Here is a 17,500-nt window from a genome sequence, read left to right on the forward strand (position 1 = left end):
ATCAGAAAACGTATTTGAGTTGGGAGGTATAACAATTTCTCTTGTTCATCATCATCATCATCATCATCATCATCATCATCATCATCATCTTTATAATAAAGCCTTTTTGAAACCGGCAATAAAAGAATAATAATTCCTATATGAAAGATGTCAAAATAACCATAGCAGTGATTTATAAAATACCCGGCGTACATCTTGCATATTCGTGTGACGTTTCGTGTGACCCCGTTTGAAATAGACAATAGCTTTAAGACACACATGGCGGGATAATCATTCCCAGGATAGTACCGTGTAATAGTACAGCGGAAAAATAGCCTATAAGTGTCACACCTTTCCCGATTAATTAGTCTCGGTGATTCCAACGTTTTTCTTCTCTTAACAATCTCCACATACTGCTTAATATGAGGATCCGCATGATGTGTGCGCTGCAGAACTGTCATTCCCAACACTACTGTGGTATCACCTTCTTGATAATTTGTACTTGTAACCTTGTGTGCATACCTTGTCGTGTCTTATATATATTTCATTATTCTTGTTATGTTTGTCATGATCTTTATTGCGAGTGGACCGTTTTAAGTTAGCATATCACCTTCTTTTGTTATAAGCCATACGTCAGTGATTTTTGCTCTTTCCTGTTTTAGAACTTGATAACCTTTTAGGAGATACCCAGTGTGAGATAACAGGTGGAGTATGTCTTTCTCATCCCCTCTCCCCCCCCCCCCCCTCCCTTCCTCATCCACAAAAAAATATTGGGTGGATTTCTTGACTTTCTTGTAAGTGGTTTAAAAGACCGTTTCAATGAACACCGCCGCACTTTAGATAACGCTGACACCAAATTCAAACCTACTACAGTCGCAGAACACTTCATCTCCTCTCCCCACAACATCTCTAAGGACATGCAATTAATTCCTATTGAAAAAATATTTTCTAACAGAGACTCGATCCGTAAGGACAGGGAAGCTTTCTTAATTTCAAAAGGCAGGTCAATTGATCCCAACGGTCTTAATATCCGCGAAGAAACGCATTAGATTTCAGTTTATTATTTAGAGTCACTTCCGTTATTTTTCCATTACTCTTATTATTTGAATTCAAATTCGTTGTAACTGCCATGTTCTATCACATTTTTTCCAGTATTTCGTCAACATCCATTTACTATATATATTTACATAGAAGTAATCCAATGTAAACTCTCATTGTACTTGAAGGAGGCTGGTTTGGCCAGCCGAAATATAGTACACCACTAAAATCAAATCTACGTTGTATCGGCTCTTGCTCAAAATATTTAAAAAAGCAGTTGCTTGCTAAGAGACGTACTTTATATTATATTTTATTGTGGCGATATTGAACTCACATTTATAGTGATGGTCAACTTGTCATTCTGTACTTTGCCTGTCGTAGCGAGGAGAGCAAGGCACTGAAAAAAAAACGATTTATCTGGCCTCCATTATTATGAAAGTCTACTGTTCGCCGAAACCTCTAGTTATAGACACGGCTAAAAAAACGATGAAACTATCGTAATCAACCATTACGAGTTGTCAAAGGCAGGTCAAACCTAAGTGGTCGGTTTTGATCACATTTAGTTTGTGATTGGAAGTGCAAAGAAAAAAGAAGAGTGAGTGAAAGTAAATTGGACTCAAACAAAAGAAAAAAAGATGAATTGAATTTCCCTTTTGCCATGCAGCCCACCTTGTTATTGTATTGTTCGACTTGTTTCATGTTCTAGTGCAAATAGAGCTGAAGCAAGAGCAACCGAAGAAGTAAGCCCATTGACACCCACGCGTGAGCATTCTCATTCCTTGTGCTTTCATCTGCATTAATTCAAGCCTACTCTAACCGTACCAACGAGGTCAGGCCATGGCAAGGTTACACATACGTCAATGCGCCGTATGACAGTTTTAGCAAGCACCAACCCACAAATATTATGGATTTTGCATTGCATGGTATTACTTTGGGGGATATCTTTTTTCAAGACTCGATTTGTTTTCAGATCACGAGACCGCTATTATGCATCGCCTGCAAACAGTTATTTTAGAACACACAAAAGTGTTAATGGATGTTGTGGACTGCTGTGCAGAGTTGGATTGGTAAGTTGTGTAAAACTGCAGCTATTCTCTTTCCTTATTTTTAAAGAATACGTGCAGCCGGAATCCCCGAGGTCTGTGAGGATAAGTTGCAGAACGAGATTGCACATGCGTAGTGTGCGAGGACACACCTACGGGTGCTGGGGAAAAGTTGAAATTCTTTCATTTTACTTTGTCCTTTTGCAATTAGAGCGAGTTTCAATCGAGCGTCGTAAAACCAAAAAAGTAATTACTTTGGCCAATCAAAAAGGACGGAGACGATCCAGTAAACCAATCAAAACTCGAAGTAATTAGACGTAGCCGACACAAAGCGCGGGAAAATGTGCACGCGCGAGCCACGATTGGTTTTGGTTTCTTTGAACGAATCACTGAGTGAAGTAATTATAAACCAAAGCGAGGATAAGTGCAAGGATCCCTCTATTTCGTCTATATCTCGTCAAATATACATTTATTGCGATAGAGCGAGTTTCAATCGAGTGTCGTAAAACCAAAACCAAAGTAATTACTTTGGCCAATCAAAAAGGACGGAGACAATCCGGTAAACCAATCAAAACTCGAAGTAATTACACGTAGCCGACACAAAGCGCGGGAAAATGTGCACGTGCGAGCCGCGACTGGTTTTGGTTTCACTTCTGATTGGTTGAAAAAGTGGCGCGAGAACTTTGAACCAATCACTGAGTTAAGTAATGCAAAACCAAAGCAATTCGCTAATTACTTTCGACACTCAATTGAAAACCTCTCTATAGTCACTCTAGGAAGTTACAAAGATTTTGATCTTTCATCATTTTTACATTAACGTAGTTACAGCGCAATGTTCTGTTCTGCCACACTTAGCTTTTTGTTTGCGCACGCGAAGCGACTTCCTCGTGCGAAGGTGTTTTTCCTCGCACTTGAGTGACCCAACGGCGAAAACAAGAATCGCTTGAAATCTCTTGATAACGTTAAAAATAGGTTGTCAGTTTGCCTTCATCTCTGACTGATATTGTGGCAAATGGATTGGACTGGACCAGATTTTCGCAGTCCATACGCGTGTTCATCTTCTTATTGTTTTTATCTTTTTTTATACTTAGCTTGATTTCGCTGGCACTGTGTGCAAGAGAAAACAACTATGTTTGTCCTCAGTTGACCACATCTCCAATTTTGAACATAGAGCAAGGAAGGTAAGAGAGTATCCTGGAAGCAAGCTCTCTATTACGACAAGATGTCACGATTGAAGGGGGAGCAAAGGTAGGCGCGTTTGCCAGGGGTAGGTCCGTTGCCTGGCTTCTCCTTTCGCGTGCCTCTTGCCAACGAAGCCTCGAGGAATGGAGTAGAGAGGTTTGACCTTTTCCATTGCTTCAATTTCCATCATCTTTGAAGTACTCCATCATTTCTTTCAGACACCCTTTGCAAGAACTCTGTGTGAACCAGTTTGTTCCAAATGACTGTGTGTTTTACAAAGACAGCAGTCGGTTGAAGATTTTGACAGGTCCCAATGCTAGTGGAAAAAGCGTCTACCTAAAGCAGGTTTGTAAATCCTGTACCTAAGCAGTAAACGCTGTACTAGCTAGAAGCAAAACATGAAGACGCCCGGTCACGTTTGCAAAGCTTTAACTCCTTTGTTATTATCTTAGAAATCTATTATTCTTTTCTTTCCCTTTAGATTGGTTTAATCGTGTTTCTTACTCATATTGGTAGTTTTGTGCCGGCTGACGCAGCTTCTGTTGGTATGACTGACAGAATCTTTACGCGCATACACACGAGGGAAACTGTATCAATTGGTTTGTCAACCTTTATGATTGATCTTAACCAGGTGAGCGATGGTACGTTAAGAGCATGCGCACTACCTCCTTCTAAGCAAGAAACCGGGAGCAAACTAGCGTTGCGCGCATTTGAATGGATAGTGCATTTTTCCTATGAGTGCTTAAAACCCAAGGTAGAATGAGCAGTTGCGTGGAGAGGCAGGCACCAATGACGTTTTGTCACCAACTGAATGAAGGTTGGTGAGAGATTCTTCAGCCAATCGCTTTGCTTAGTTATGCATAATTAAGCTAATTGTGTAATTGCTGGTACTTTCCTTACTGAAATTAAAACCTCCTTAAAAGAATGGTGAATTAACTTTGACAAGGTGAACATAATGATCGATCACATGTCATCAGGTTGAAATTGGGATAGGTGGGTACATAACCTTTTTTTGGACAAGCTTACCTTATCAATTAACGAAAAGCTAGTTTTAAAAAGGGGCGTGTGGTGACAATAAAACTATTACAGTCATTAAGCTCATTTAAAAAAAAAACATTTACACTTTCTTAAAACGTTTTCATTTTTATGCTTCCCTGTCATCCAGAAGTTCACCGATATGATCCACAGTCAGAGGTTAATTTTTATTATCTGTTTTTAATTTAAGGTGGCCACAGCAGTGCAGGGCGCCACAGAGAATTCATTAGTCATCATTGACGAGTTTGGCAAGGGAACAGCTACGGTACTATATTGCAATGAATGTTTTAAGTGTTATCTTGTGAGAGATCTTGAGGACGATTTTTTTTTAACTGTACGTAGGTTGATGGTTTGTCCTTGGTAAGTGCTACTCTCCGCCACTGGGTGAAACGTGGGTCAAGCTGTCCTAAAATTCTTGTATCTACACATTTTCATGGTCTGATCAGACAAAACCTGTTACCACAGTCATCATTGATCAAATATCAGGTACTAGTGGAACCCTTTATTTTCTTTTCTTACTTGCCTGTGTCTTCCTCATTCTTCCACATCGCTCACAAAGGCCTGGTTCCGTTCCGTAACAATGAGTAAACCAAGCAAAATCAGCCATTTCAAAAAATGCCAGTCATGCTGAAATTATTACGGTGAATGATCATTTCATTTTACGATGACTGATCATGACTTAGCTTTCTGTTTTATCGTTCATCGAATGCAAAGTGAAGCCGAGTCCATCCTCCAGGGAAACTTAAAAAAGCGTCCATCTGAAATTAATTTCACGTACGTCGAACGGTTTCTTTAACACCCTGCGCCCGGTTGTTCGAAAGCCGCGATTAACTTAACCCGGATTAGCGTAAACTTTGGTTTCTCTTTTTCAAGTTTTTGGTGAAAGTTTCTTTTGCTTATTTTTGGTCTTCAAATGTAAAGTTTAGTCGAATATCAGCGTTGAACGGCATTTGGGAGTAGAGAAATAAATTCCTTGGTCAATTTTTAATCTGGGATTAGCGTTAATCTGTTTTTGAACAACCAAGCTATGGACCAAAAGAGGAGAGAAAAGAGACTTCTCGAAAATTGCCCTATCTTAACAAAGCTTAAGTTGCCATGAAATGATGCTTAGATAATCACAACAGCAACTGTGCTTGTGTAATTTCAGTGTAAACAGAACAATTCAGGGCCCGGTTGTTCGAAGGCCGATTAACTTAATCCTGGATTAGCGTAAACTTTTGTTTCATGTTTTCCACTTTTTGGTGAAAGTTCCTTTTGCTTAATTTTGTTTTTCAAGATTGAATTCCTCTAATGTAAAGCCTTGCCGAATATCAGCATTGAACAGCATTTGGGAGCAGATAAATAAACTCCTTGATTAATTTTTAATCTGGGATTAGAGTTAATCGGCTTTTGAACAACCGGGCCCAGAATTCTAAGTTGCTTAAGGCGCGGGAACATGCTAGGGTCTGAGTTTTAATTGGTTTTTCCATTTGTTGAAAAAGAATCACAAGATTTAAGGCGATAACTAAGCGTATCAATACCAGGCAAGTTGCCGCAGTACTCGATTTTTCTTGAGGTAGGAGGTCGCGAGACGCAGATAGAGTTTACGTCAAATGGAGTTGACGTGTCATCGAGCGGGGTTGGAAAGGGGGAAACCGCGACAGCAAAGTTACTGCTTATTATAAAATAATTAGGACAGTACGCGCACTCTCATTGGTCAATAGCTGTGTTTAGATGAGAGTATGGAAACACGGCTGTGACATCACACGAATTTTGATTGGTTATGTAGTCAGACGCGCGTTTTGATTGGCTGGTAGGAATTATGAGCATGTATCAAGAAAATCTGTTTCAATCAAGACGTGAAAAAACCAGTATTTTCATTCATTTGTTGACTTATCTTTGAGAAATATTTTATAAAAGCAATAGAGTACTTTTTTCCGTGTTTGCAAAGTCTTATCTAAATACTCGGGGAAGTTGGGGAGAATTCTCAACAGTTATGCAAACTCGAGACGCAGTTGAGGGTTTGCATAACTGTCTCGTATTCTCCCAACGCCCCTCGCGTTTAGATGAGGCTATGAAAACACGAAAAACGTCCTCTATTGCTTAAATGGAAATAGAGGTGGTGAGGTCCAGTGGTTAGGGCACTTGTCTTGCGGGAAATCCGGAGATCAGGGGTTCGAGATCCGTCCTGACCACTCGCTGAATTTGATCCTAGTAGTTGCTGGTTTAACCTCTGTAACTTGTAAATAGTCAACTGGTTTGCCTGGTTTGCCTGGATTCGTAAAAGTCGTCGCTGTTGTTGTTGTGTTCTGCCGTTTCGTTGATTATGTTATGTTCTGCCTCCTAGCCAGATTAGCCGCTCTGTAGTTAATTTCTAGGTGGCTTTATACCTTACATATGTAATGTTGTCCTTTTTTTTCCAATCTCTGTTGTCATTGTGTGGTATATATAAATAAAGATTGTTGTTGTTGTTGTTGTTGTTGTTTCGTTTGCCTCATTACGAGAACTCAGTCCTGTCTCTTTGTTTTAAATGTCACCACAGACTATGCAGGTCATGCAGGAAGAGGAAGAGCTTGTGTTTCTTTATCAGCTTATTGATGGTCACGCTGACAGTAGCTTTGCTTGCCACATTGCTTCCTTGGCTGGAGTTCCAAGTGAACTGATCAAGAGAGCCCATCAGGTTCGTCGCCTCCAGCGAAGCTTAAATAGGGACTTAAAGATCTGCGACGCAGTCGTAAACGAGAACGCCAGGAAACAACAATATCATTGGTTAAAAGAGGAAAAGTAATCGTGCTGCACATGCGCACGCATTTTGCTACATATTCGTTCGGTATTCTGCACAGCAACGACGTGATTTCATCAAATTTGAGATTTTGACGACAACGCGAGCGTACAACTTATTTTTACTCTGAAACCGTTCGTACCAATGTATTTTTAGGATACTTTGCCCACAATGTACGACGCGAACGAAATGGCCTAACCGCGAAAAATTTACGATAGTGCAAAGTTATATTTTCCGGTGACGTTTTTGTCGACATCGCCGTCGTACATCTTGAAGTCCCTAATAATTCATTTGTACTCGTAACGTGGTACAACCAATATTGTTATATAGCTGAGTTTTTCCCCCCAGCAGCGCGCGCTCTCATTGGTTACTTCGAAGTCACATGATATCTAACAATAAAACTGTTTCCCGCCAAAGTCTCTAAGCCGCGGGCAAAAGTGCAACATCTATGACGTCAGGGGGTAACAGTGCACTGTTACCCGCGAATGTTGACCGCTGACTGCCGTTGCTGTTGCCATTGCTCGTTTTTCAATCTCAGTGATTCCCTCGGTTGCGCCTCGGGGAAACATTGAGATTCTCGGGAAACAAAATTAACTGTTTCCCTCGGGACCAGTCATTAAGTGTTTATTGTTGTATACCAAGCCTTACACTCAACAAAACGAGCACTGTGATTGTGGTTGGTTCTTGGTCACGTGCCCCTGATCAAATTCAGATGTATCCCGATCAGGATACTTTTGCTGCGATTGTTGACGGAAAAGTCCAAATATACAACAAAGCACTTAATGTCTGGTCCCTCGGAAAACTAGTCAGTTTTGTTTTCCTTCGAGTCCTGCTGTTTCCCTTGACTTCGTCTCGGGAAACACAAAGACTCTCGAGAAAACAAAACTAACTGTTTCCCTCGGAACCATACATTAAGTGTATAATATAACATCTACCAGATACCTGTGAGCAGTGAGAGACACTGAGAAATGTCGGCCCGAACACCACTATGTCAGATCCCTTTCTTATTCGTAGTTTAGTTCCACGCGACTTAGACTGAGATGATATTCAAGATATATGAAATTTCAGAGACTACGAGATTACAAGGAAATCAATGGTTGCAAGACAAGCAACCGACGCAAGACACCTGAGGTTAAAGTGCCGACGACGGCGAAGGCAACGCAGAAAACGTCATGTCAAAATATGATGTGGCGCTGTCTTTTCGGTCTAAAATGCTCATCATCAGAGAGTTTTAGCATCGCGTTTAGTTTACGTGAAAGGGGAAACAGTAGGCTACTGCTTGTCATATAAAGACATTACGACTTCCTTGCTTAAACGTTTCTCCCTCATTTGAGAAGTTGCTCTATCTTAGCTAACATGGCAATTAAGAAAATTCTACATTTTCCAGCACTCGGCAAAGTCCCTTTTTGACTTATGGCTGTTTCTGCTTAGGTACCCTCATACACCATAAGCCTTTTTAGAGACATTACGCCAAGCCGACCACTTCTGCTGGAGAGAACAGGACAGCCACTACACCGAGGACTGCATCCGCTACTCTTCCCGAATATTGCGTTGGTTCTTTAAGGGGGTGGCTCTTAACTACCACGTTGTTTCTATAGACCCCTTCAAATAGTCATTTCTCGAGTCCGTTAAACTCTACAGTTATCCTTCCTTGCCAAGTGTGTTCTATTCACACACACATTTGGTAAATCACGTGACCAAACAACTTTTTAACACAACAGTATGAGAACATTCTTACACAAAATCTGTAGCATGGATTTAAAAATATATATATTTCTCAAGAATATCAGTCCCATTGATGGGACGGTTCCCATCCGGTGAAAAAACCGCCTCTTCCTTTCGTTTCCTGAGAGGTTTTACATGTCTTTTACTGAAACGCACGGCAGAGGACTGAGACTAGTTGCGCATGCGCCTTTTGATTGAAGTGATGTCAGATCGCCATTGAAAAAGTTACTTCAAAGAATCATCCATACAGCCTTTTTGTAGGGCTCTTGACTACAAATCTTCCTCTGCCACTTCCCTTAACGTCCAAAAGGGACTTTAAAATCGTTTGTACCCATCCAGTTACAGGATAGTTCGCCTGTATTGTACAAGGTGAACAAGACGGAATAATCGCGAAATACTTGCGATAGGGCTAAGTTATATTTTGGACCGACGTTGCTTAAACTCCCTAATGCCCGGACTTGACGGTTGTCAAATTTTGAAACAGAATTACGCAACAGGACAGGGTTATGCCTGCATTCTTACGCGTAAATAAATAAACAAATAAATAAATAAATTAGATTAAGTGTTCTAAAGGCATACTCCGCTTGATCCCGCAATGATTTATTCCCCCGCGATCCGGTCGTTATTGCCCAAGAAGTCGTTGCGGTTTCTTAACTGGGGTTCCAATACACCTCAAAGCATTTACCTAGGTTTCCGTTATATTTATTCCGATCGTTTTGCAATGTAACATGCAAATTGCTCCGTCTTTCTTTTATGGACGGGGTTAGTTTGGCTAGGGATAAAGTAAAAACCGAGATGATCTACGGCGGTTAGTTCTATGAACAGGAATGAAACCGACTCCAAAAACAGTCGAGGCAAACAAATAGTCAAGACAAACAGCTTATCTGGCTCCACATCAACCCTTCATTGCTTAAATTTAGGATTGATTAATAGAGTGCCTGTGTGACTGACTGGAAGTAGCTTGCGTTGTAGGCTGGTTTCCCGGTTTCAGAAGATTTCAGACTGAGCCTCCACGCCATTTCATGCGGCTTATTCCATTCCTAGAATGTGTCCTTTTGCTTTATCGCAGAAAGTCCCACAAAATATTGAACATTTAACACGTTTTTACGTCAATCGTAATATTTTATCATTCAATCATTCTCAACAATTTCATAGCCGCAGCCTCTTCTGAAATGATTTCCCTTAACCGACCCAACCTTCACGCCCTAGTTGTATTTCAAGCGACAACCTCGTTCCCAGGGTCTCTCTTCTCTGCCTCCATTGTCGTTGAGACGACAATGGAGGCAGAGAAGAGAGACCCTGGGAACGAGGTTGTTCAAGCGAGTGAGTTAACTTACATAACCAGCTGACGAAGAAAATTTGAGTGGCGCGAATCAGAGCTCAAATGTCTTGTGTTGTGTAGGAACGTAACTCACCGTAAAGGTGTTGTAACGTAAATATGATTTTTTTTTAACCGCAACACCAATTAAGGGAGCTGCTCCTTCGCCTCCAGCCTTAAAGCCTGCGTAATTAACTGTTGACGAAAAAGTGTTATTGACGGTTGAATGAAAAACAAGATCCTAATGTATCTTTTCTGCGGATATAGTAAAACGAACCGTAGAAACAAATGTAAATCAGGTGCAAAATAGTGTTTAAAGAGCCCATGCATCAGTCTGAAATACGAATATCAAACACCTCTTGCATCCGATGGGAAAGAAATAAATCATGACGAATGAAACAGTAGATTGCTAGCAAATGACCCATCACTTTGTGGTTTTGAAGGGAGGATTTATAAGGTTCATTGAGCATATCATAGTAGGCGGGGTTGTAGACGTCATTTGCGATTCATGTGCACTCGGCACACGTGTCACAATGTCCGAAGTTATATAACGTAATTAAAGACGTTATATAACTCTTTGCAACAATGAAAGTGTTACAAGTCCTTTTTTACAGTATTTCTTAACATAAGCCTATGCAATTGAATGAAAATTAATAAACAAATTAACCCCAATAAGCTGGTGTCATCAGAAAAATTCGTGCCCTTGGCTAATTCTAAAGTTTGGGAACAAAATGGATTGTTGAACGGTAAAGTCGCGGTCAAGCTATTACGTCTTGCTAACACAGGAAGGTTTATGGTTGGCTCATAACAACTGAAAAAGTTCACCAAATATCTAGACCCCATTTAGAGCCATTTTAGAGTCATTAAGATTATTTCAGATCGGAAATTAATTGGTATATTGATGGTTGATAAGCTGTCAAATGATCCCCAGATAAAACGCTGTACTTTTGGTTGGAGTTGATAGGCGTTGGCACAGGTGTCCAAAACGGTCTCTGTGAACTTCTGTTTTTCACTTGAGTGCAGGAAGATCATAGAGCTGGTTGGCGCTCTATCCTTTTCGTCGATAAACAAATGAATTTATAGAAGTGCTTTTTATCGGTGAAGCGTGAAGAGGCTCAATATTTTGCAAGCTCTTTGAGGAGTTCATGGTAAATCAGATAAGGAATGTATGTTATGGGTTTTCTAAAGATGGCCTCACGGAATCCCCTTCCATCTAGTCCTTCATTGGCCATCCATGCATTTCTTTGACACGTTTTATTCCTTTTCTGTTATTCTACATTTTTAAGGAGTTCTTTTACGTGTACATCTTTAATCTATTTATAGAGGTTTCCCGTGTGATGTTCAGGCTGTCTCTATTTCATTGCCATCTAGCTTGTTATGGACGCTGGGTGGAGCGAAAATGAATACAAAGTAAAGATTATGTTTTACGTTGTTTTTCCCGAAACAGGTTACACAACTTTTAAGAAGTAACAAGCCTTTGCAGAGAAAGGATGCTGAAAACAGTGAAGTTCTAAACAAAAGGTTAGTTTGGCGCATAGGTTGCTCATTTACACAGTGCAATAACCTCGACTTAGCCTATTGTCTTTATTGTATTACCTCAAGTATGCAGTCGCACTTAACGTTCCTCCATACAATCCAACGTTAGAAGTCAGTCACGTTAACATCAATTTTGGCAGGCTAACGGTAGACTCTTGATTTTGATTTAGCATCTATCTATTTGTTGCATTTGTATAGAAGAGAAAGTTCAATTGAAGGCGAGTACTTAAAATCCAGGGGCACGTTTCTCTGAAGTCTATCAAAAATTCACGGTTACATATCATGATAAACGAATACGCTTCAATAAACATCACTTTCGCACCCTTTGAACCAAGCAGCGTTCGAACAATTATGTTCAGGCCTGCCCCCGCAACCTGATTAGTAATTAAAAAGCCGCTGTGATTAAAGGCACAGGAGGGTCACTTTCTACTTAGTATGTGACCAACACTGGAAAGTGGAAAATATTCTGCCCTTGTCTCGTAGATATACTCTGCCATAAGTATAGATTTTAGAGCCTACCGAGTCTCGTAGATCGTTAACAGCACTCTTACATCGCGAAATTGAATATTGGCCAGAGCGGAGTGCCTTAACACTTGAAGTAGTTTGATCTCAATTGCACAATGTGAAGTGCTGATCTCTTAAATTCAACTGAACCTACTCTCTTTCTGATATGACGTTTAGAATAATCTCGACTTGACTGTAGACCATGTGGTTTGCTGACACATTAGTGGTTGATTCCTTTATTCACCAGGTTTAAAGCTATTGTCATGAAATTCCTGAATCTCAACTTGGAAAAAGAAGATCCACAAGTGTTCCTTACTGATCTGCTTAAATCGGAAAAGTAACCAGATTAACTCAAATTTTGTTTGCTGTATTTCCAACCATGTCTACCGCCATTTGTTAATAACGATCTTTCCCAGCTTGGGCGATATTGTTTATCAGTTGAGTATTGTTTTTTTAAGTGTGTGTGTTCCGTGCCCTCGCTTTTGACATATGACAATTGTACTGCGGATGCACTATGACGTCTCTTGAGCTCTTACGTAGGGCCTGACGAGGAAAATAGGATGCAGTCAATCGGAGCATATAATGATAAGCGCACTGATAATCAAGCACTTAAAGAATTGACATTCGGTGCAGACGAAAAGACAAACTGGAGCACTTCGATCTTGCCTTGCACAGGCGAAGACTAACATAATGAAACATCGCTATATATTAACCAGATACCACCGAACTTCTTTTGAAATTGCTTTGTTTGGAGCAGCTAGTGTTGGCAAAACGTCCTTGGTTCGACGCTCGTTTACAGGAGAGTTTGAAATGATATACACACCAACAGTGGAAGACTACTACAGCCACGAGATACACCAAAGCAATTACGTTAGGGTTCTTAATGCTACAGACTGTGCTGGGAGCTTTCAGTTCCCTGCTATGAGAGAGGTGACAATCCGCAAAGCTGCTGGTATAGTGCTTGTATTCTCACTCGACAGTGAATTTACGTTTCGAGAGCTGTATAGAATACTGGATGAAATTATCTCACTACGAGGCGAAGATGGCGTACCTATCGTTTTAGTTGGGAATAAAAAAGACTTGCACATGCGAGAAGTTGGAGGGGAACAAATCGCAGAGTTGATATCATTATACCGTTCGGATAAAGTTCCAATTCGATATGTTGAGACCTCAGCCAAGGACAATTTCAATGTTGATGAAGTTTTTAATCAACTTCTTAGACTGATGCTGCCTGAGACACCTTCAAAGAAGAGAAAGTTCAAGATTGGAGGCTTAAAGAAAGCCAAAGAAAAATGTAATGTGATGTAATTTGTCTATTTATTTATAAGATGGTTCCACAAGGCGATTCGCAAATTATTGATTCAGTTTTTGGCTTCTTGCCTCATTTAAAGGACATTGGTGATTATTTTAAATGAAATTCATATTTGATTGAAGCGCAATAAATGCCAACATGAGGTTTGAAGGGATTTGTCTCGTTTTGCCTGTTGTTTTGTGTATCCACTGAATAGCCTAGGCTGCTGCGGTGATAACTTATGAAAGCAAACAAAAGCAGTGTTCTTGGAAATATTCTGTTTACTGATATCCTCTGCTTTTATACTTACGGAATCTCATCGGACGCTACCCGTTTATCGTATATTCCTCAGGTCAACTTTGAAATAGCCAGAACAGGAACAAATTGCCCCCTCGTGATTTTCCGCTATCCTGGGGCTTCCCCGATTGACGAAATAAATCTTATCTCACTCTTGGGCATTTACATTCACAGCAGAAGTGAGCGGATGTTTATTCAAGTCAAGGCCCTGCCTAATTTTATTCCGCATTCGGTACATATCATTTTACCTTGAAAAGATCGCAACATACCATCGATGAGGTTAACTATCAAATAGAGTTATTTCAGTAGAGTTATGACTTAGAGTTAAGAGTTAACGACTGCCAAAATCCTGAATTCAAGATTTTTTAGGACCAATTATGTTCAGTTAATGAATATCATGATTAAGGTGTCCATCTTTTTATTCCTTTGAAGAGTCATAATCTAAATTGTTCTAAAGTGGTTCTGGTTTGTTTTGTATTGAACATTTGTCACTAAAACCTTTATTTCCCTTTGTTTGTCATTTTATTTACAGCCTAAAGATAGAACATTCAAAGCGATGTTTGCTGACGTTGTCAAGCGGCCCAAAAATATCCCTTGATACTAATTATTATTCACTGATCAAATTGTGTCTTTACTTGTATGATGAACAATAGTCTTCCGACAGTTCTCACTGTTATCGCAGTGAAATTTATATGGGTCCATTCCGGGCTAGGTTTATATCAAGTATGTCGAAAACTTGCAGTAAATATACCTTACATATATGATTTTTGCCCACAAATCTGTAAAAAGAACTGGCTAAATTAGTCGTGTAAACAATAGACCCCAAAGAGTTGACGTCGGTTGGATTTATTATTAGGATTTCTACAACAAGCTGAAACGAAATACAACCACTACCCCTGTTGGTCAGTCCAAATATTTTTAATCGAATCGGGGATAACTGATGAAGAAAGCAAAGGGCAGCGCCACGCAAATCTCTGTTACAGTGTTTTAGGTTTTTTAATCAATACTGATCCAGAAAACTTGACAAAATTTATCGAACTCACAAGATGTCCGCGCATGTGATACCGTGGACGAGATAATGTGTTGTAATTCACTTGGCCATACTTAGTGGGCCAACGGAATTAATTTTGTGCCCGCTTCTGTTTCGCTTTACATGCACTTGCAAAAGTGATTAGATTGACACATGCTGGACATTGTTTTCAAACGCAAGTCCAAAAACCATAGTTAGCACTTGCTGACAAGTTTTGATTGGCTCATTTCGATTGGCTGCGTTTGTTGTGATTAGGTTCCAATTATTAGCATGGGTTATCTCTTGCGATGAAGTTTAAAGGTAAGCAGAAAACCCGGCCTCTCGTTTCCATCGAGTTTGCTTTGACTATTTTTTCCCTTTCGCTCTCATTCGCAATAAACAAATAAATAAATAAATATGTCGGCTGTATTCAGAGACAACTTCTGTCATTAGCAATTCAAGCTATTTTTCTAAATTGCACGTGAATTAGTCAAACGCTAAGGAATAAACACAAGCTGTTCTAGGCTTGTGTTCTGGAGGCGTTCTTCCCGCATCGTGACAAATCCGGCTACATTTCAGTCAGGAAACGACTGAGCTAGCGCTCAACTGATTCAACAGATGTCCTATGATCAAGTGCTTTTTAGGCTTTACCCGTGACTTGCCTTGTCTTGTCTTGTGGCTGGCATGTGACTCCTGTCTAGCGGAAACGCAACTGGGGAACTGGGTGAAAGCATGCGCGCATGCGTAGGAACGAGTATTTTGAAGAATAGAGAAGCCAGAATCGTGTTCGCAAAATGGTTCATCTTGTGAAAATCGGAAGAGACGAAAAAAAAAAAAAAAGGCGCGAATATAGGTAATGATCGGCACGAAAACAAAATTTCTCTCATTAGTTCTTTTTGTTCGTCCACCAGCAATTGTAGGTTGCGGCATTGTTATCTGTGTCTCCACAGATTGGCTGCGAACCACCTATTACGGAAGGTTTGATGGCAAGTAAAGTTAAAATGGGGAAGCAGGAGTAATGAACTTGTTTTCAGCACCTTAATGGCACGGTTGATCCATTTCTTCTTGGGCAAATCCAAACAAATTTACAAATTTTACCGAAAAAGCGAAACTACTTGCAATATCCTTGATTATTTTTGTGCGATATTTGTTAAAGATGCATCGATGACATCACAATTTGTTTTGTCTGGTTTTCTTTGTAATGACGAAAAGTATTGAAAATTCACTCAGATATGAAACCCCCTGCCGAATTAAAATATACGCCATTAATATAACTCACCGATCAATTAAATATATGGATGTTGTTTGTTTTTTTGTTTGTTGAATTACATGTTAATTTTCGAAGTTTAAAGTGCACAAAAATGAACTTTGAACGTGGGCTATTTAAAGCCAGGAACGTCTATCATCACGTGTGTAGGTAACTGAGTCAGCCGAAGCAAGGCTTCATAAACAGGGTAATTGACAAGAGCTGGGGATGAAACACCTCACCTCGTTTTTTTTTATCGGTAGGTAAGCCGTGAAACATATATCAGTTGACGCTTGATGTTTCTTCTTGCACCTGAACGCCCAAGGATACGACTGATTTCCTGGTGTGATCTCGTAACTTGATCACGCGAATAAATTAACTCAACCGTTTCTAAATACTTCAGAAGGAGTTTGTTGTTTCCCATTTCGATCTAAAGAGCCGGGGGGGGGACTCCCATATAAAAATGGGAGGGATGCTCGCCGGAAATATTAAATTAAACCCCTAAAGGAGACCAATCTGGGCTTGGGCCAAAGAGACCATATCAAAACACAGAGAAATAAAAATACAGTAACTTTTAATGATGGCAAAGACATAATCATCTAATACTTTCACCCATGTGTAGAAATATAGAAGTGTAAATATACACTTTTATATTTCTTTGCGCGCAACCCTAAAGGAGACCTTCAGGGCTACATATGATTGTTTTTTGCCTAGAACACCCTAAGTGAGACCAAAATCCGGAATTTACACCCCTAAGCAAGCCGAAAAGCATCCCTCCCCTTTTTTTTTGGGGTTCCCCCCCCCCCCCCCCCTCGGGCTAAAGAGACAATGAAGTCCTCCAAGAGGGAATGGTGCGCCCTTCATAAGTTTTATTGTGTTCCCTTGTTCCTGAAAATATTTCCAACAATTGTTCTAAGCTTTTTGATCCCTTAAGGTAATTCCCTTGAAATTGTTGTTCTATCAAACTTTTTTGGAAACTTGCCATAATTAACATTCATGATATGAACATTAAAAAAATTGCAATAAAAAAATGGGGTCACCGTGCTTGTTTACGCGTCTAAGGACAGGATATGCTTATTTGTTTGAAAAAAGGAGAAACTATTTCGAGTCACCTTAAATGGTTTTTGTTAAAAAGCTGAATTTTCCCCCCAGTAGCGCGGGCTCTCATTGGTTACTTCGAGGTCACATGACATCTAACAATAAAACTGTTTCCCGCCAAAAGTCTCTGAGCGGGCAACAGTGCAAAATCTATGACGTCAGAGGGTAACAGTACACTGTTACCCGCGAATGTTGACCGACGACTGCCGTTGCGGTTGCCATTGAACGTTTTTCTTTTTGTGCTATACAACAAATCACTTAATGACTGGTCCCGAGGGAAACAGTTCATGTTGTTTCCCTCGAATTTCAATGTTTCACTCGGCTGCGCCTCGGGGAAACATTGAGATTCTCGGGAAACAAAATGAACTGTTTCCCTCGGGACCAGTCATTAAGTGTTCATTGTTATATACCTAGACTTTCGATCAACAAAACGTGCAC

The 17,500-nt window shown here is 40.1% G+C and overlaps 2 protein-coding genes across 2 annotated transcripts in view; both read left to right on the forward strand.

The window, feature by feature from the left end:
- LOC137973338 (mutS protein homolog 5-like) overlaps nucleotides 1-13,587 on the forward strand; it is a 27,801-nt gene extending 14,214 nt beyond the window's left edge. Inside the window, exons 18-27 of the mRNA XM_068820127.1 lie at nucleotides 642-683; nucleotides 1,988-2,084; nucleotides 3,152-3,241; nucleotides 3,461-3,587; nucleotides 3,724-3,873; nucleotides 4,468-4,542; nucleotides 4,620-4,763; nucleotides 6,799-6,936; nucleotides 11,529-11,602; nucleotides 12,369-13,587. Of these exons, the coding sequence (XP_068676228.1) occupies nucleotides 642-683; nucleotides 1,988-2,084; nucleotides 3,152-3,241; nucleotides 3,461-3,587; nucleotides 3,724-3,873; nucleotides 4,468-4,542; nucleotides 4,620-4,763; nucleotides 6,799-6,936; nucleotides 11,529-11,602; nucleotides 12,369-12,462 (1,031 nt within the window). The 3' untranslated portion in view covers nucleotides 12,463-13,587. The remainder of the gene's footprint in view (nucleotides 1-641; nucleotides 684-1,987; nucleotides 2,085-3,151; nucleotides 3,242-3,460; nucleotides 3,588-3,723; nucleotides 3,874-4,467; nucleotides 4,543-4,619; nucleotides 4,764-6,798; nucleotides 6,937-11,528; nucleotides 11,603-12,368) is intronic.
- LOC137973336 (ras-related protein rapA-like) lies at nucleotides 12,665-13,587 on the forward strand. The gene has a single exon (XM_068820124.1). The coding sequence runs from the start codon at nucleotides 12,812-12,814 to the stop codon at nucleotides 13,427-13,429; it is 618 nt and encodes a 205-aa protein (XP_068676225.1). The 5' UTR covers nucleotides 12,665-12,811; the 3' UTR covers nucleotides 13,430-13,587.
- Nucleotides 13,588-17,500: the final 3,913 nt, after the last annotated feature.

Source organism: Montipora foliosa, chromosome 10 (assembly GCF_036669935.1).
Source record: "Montipora foliosa isolate CH-2021 chromosome 10, ASM3666993v2, whole genome shotgun sequence".
NCBI lineage: Eukaryota > Metazoa > Cnidaria > Anthozoa > Scleractinia > Acroporidae > Montipora > Montipora foliosa.

Excerpts from the sequence above, each read along its gene's own strand:
- LOC137973336 (XM_068820124.1), top strand. The coding sequence starts at position 12,812 with ATGAAACATCGCTATATATTAACCAGATACCACCGAACTTCTTTTGAA.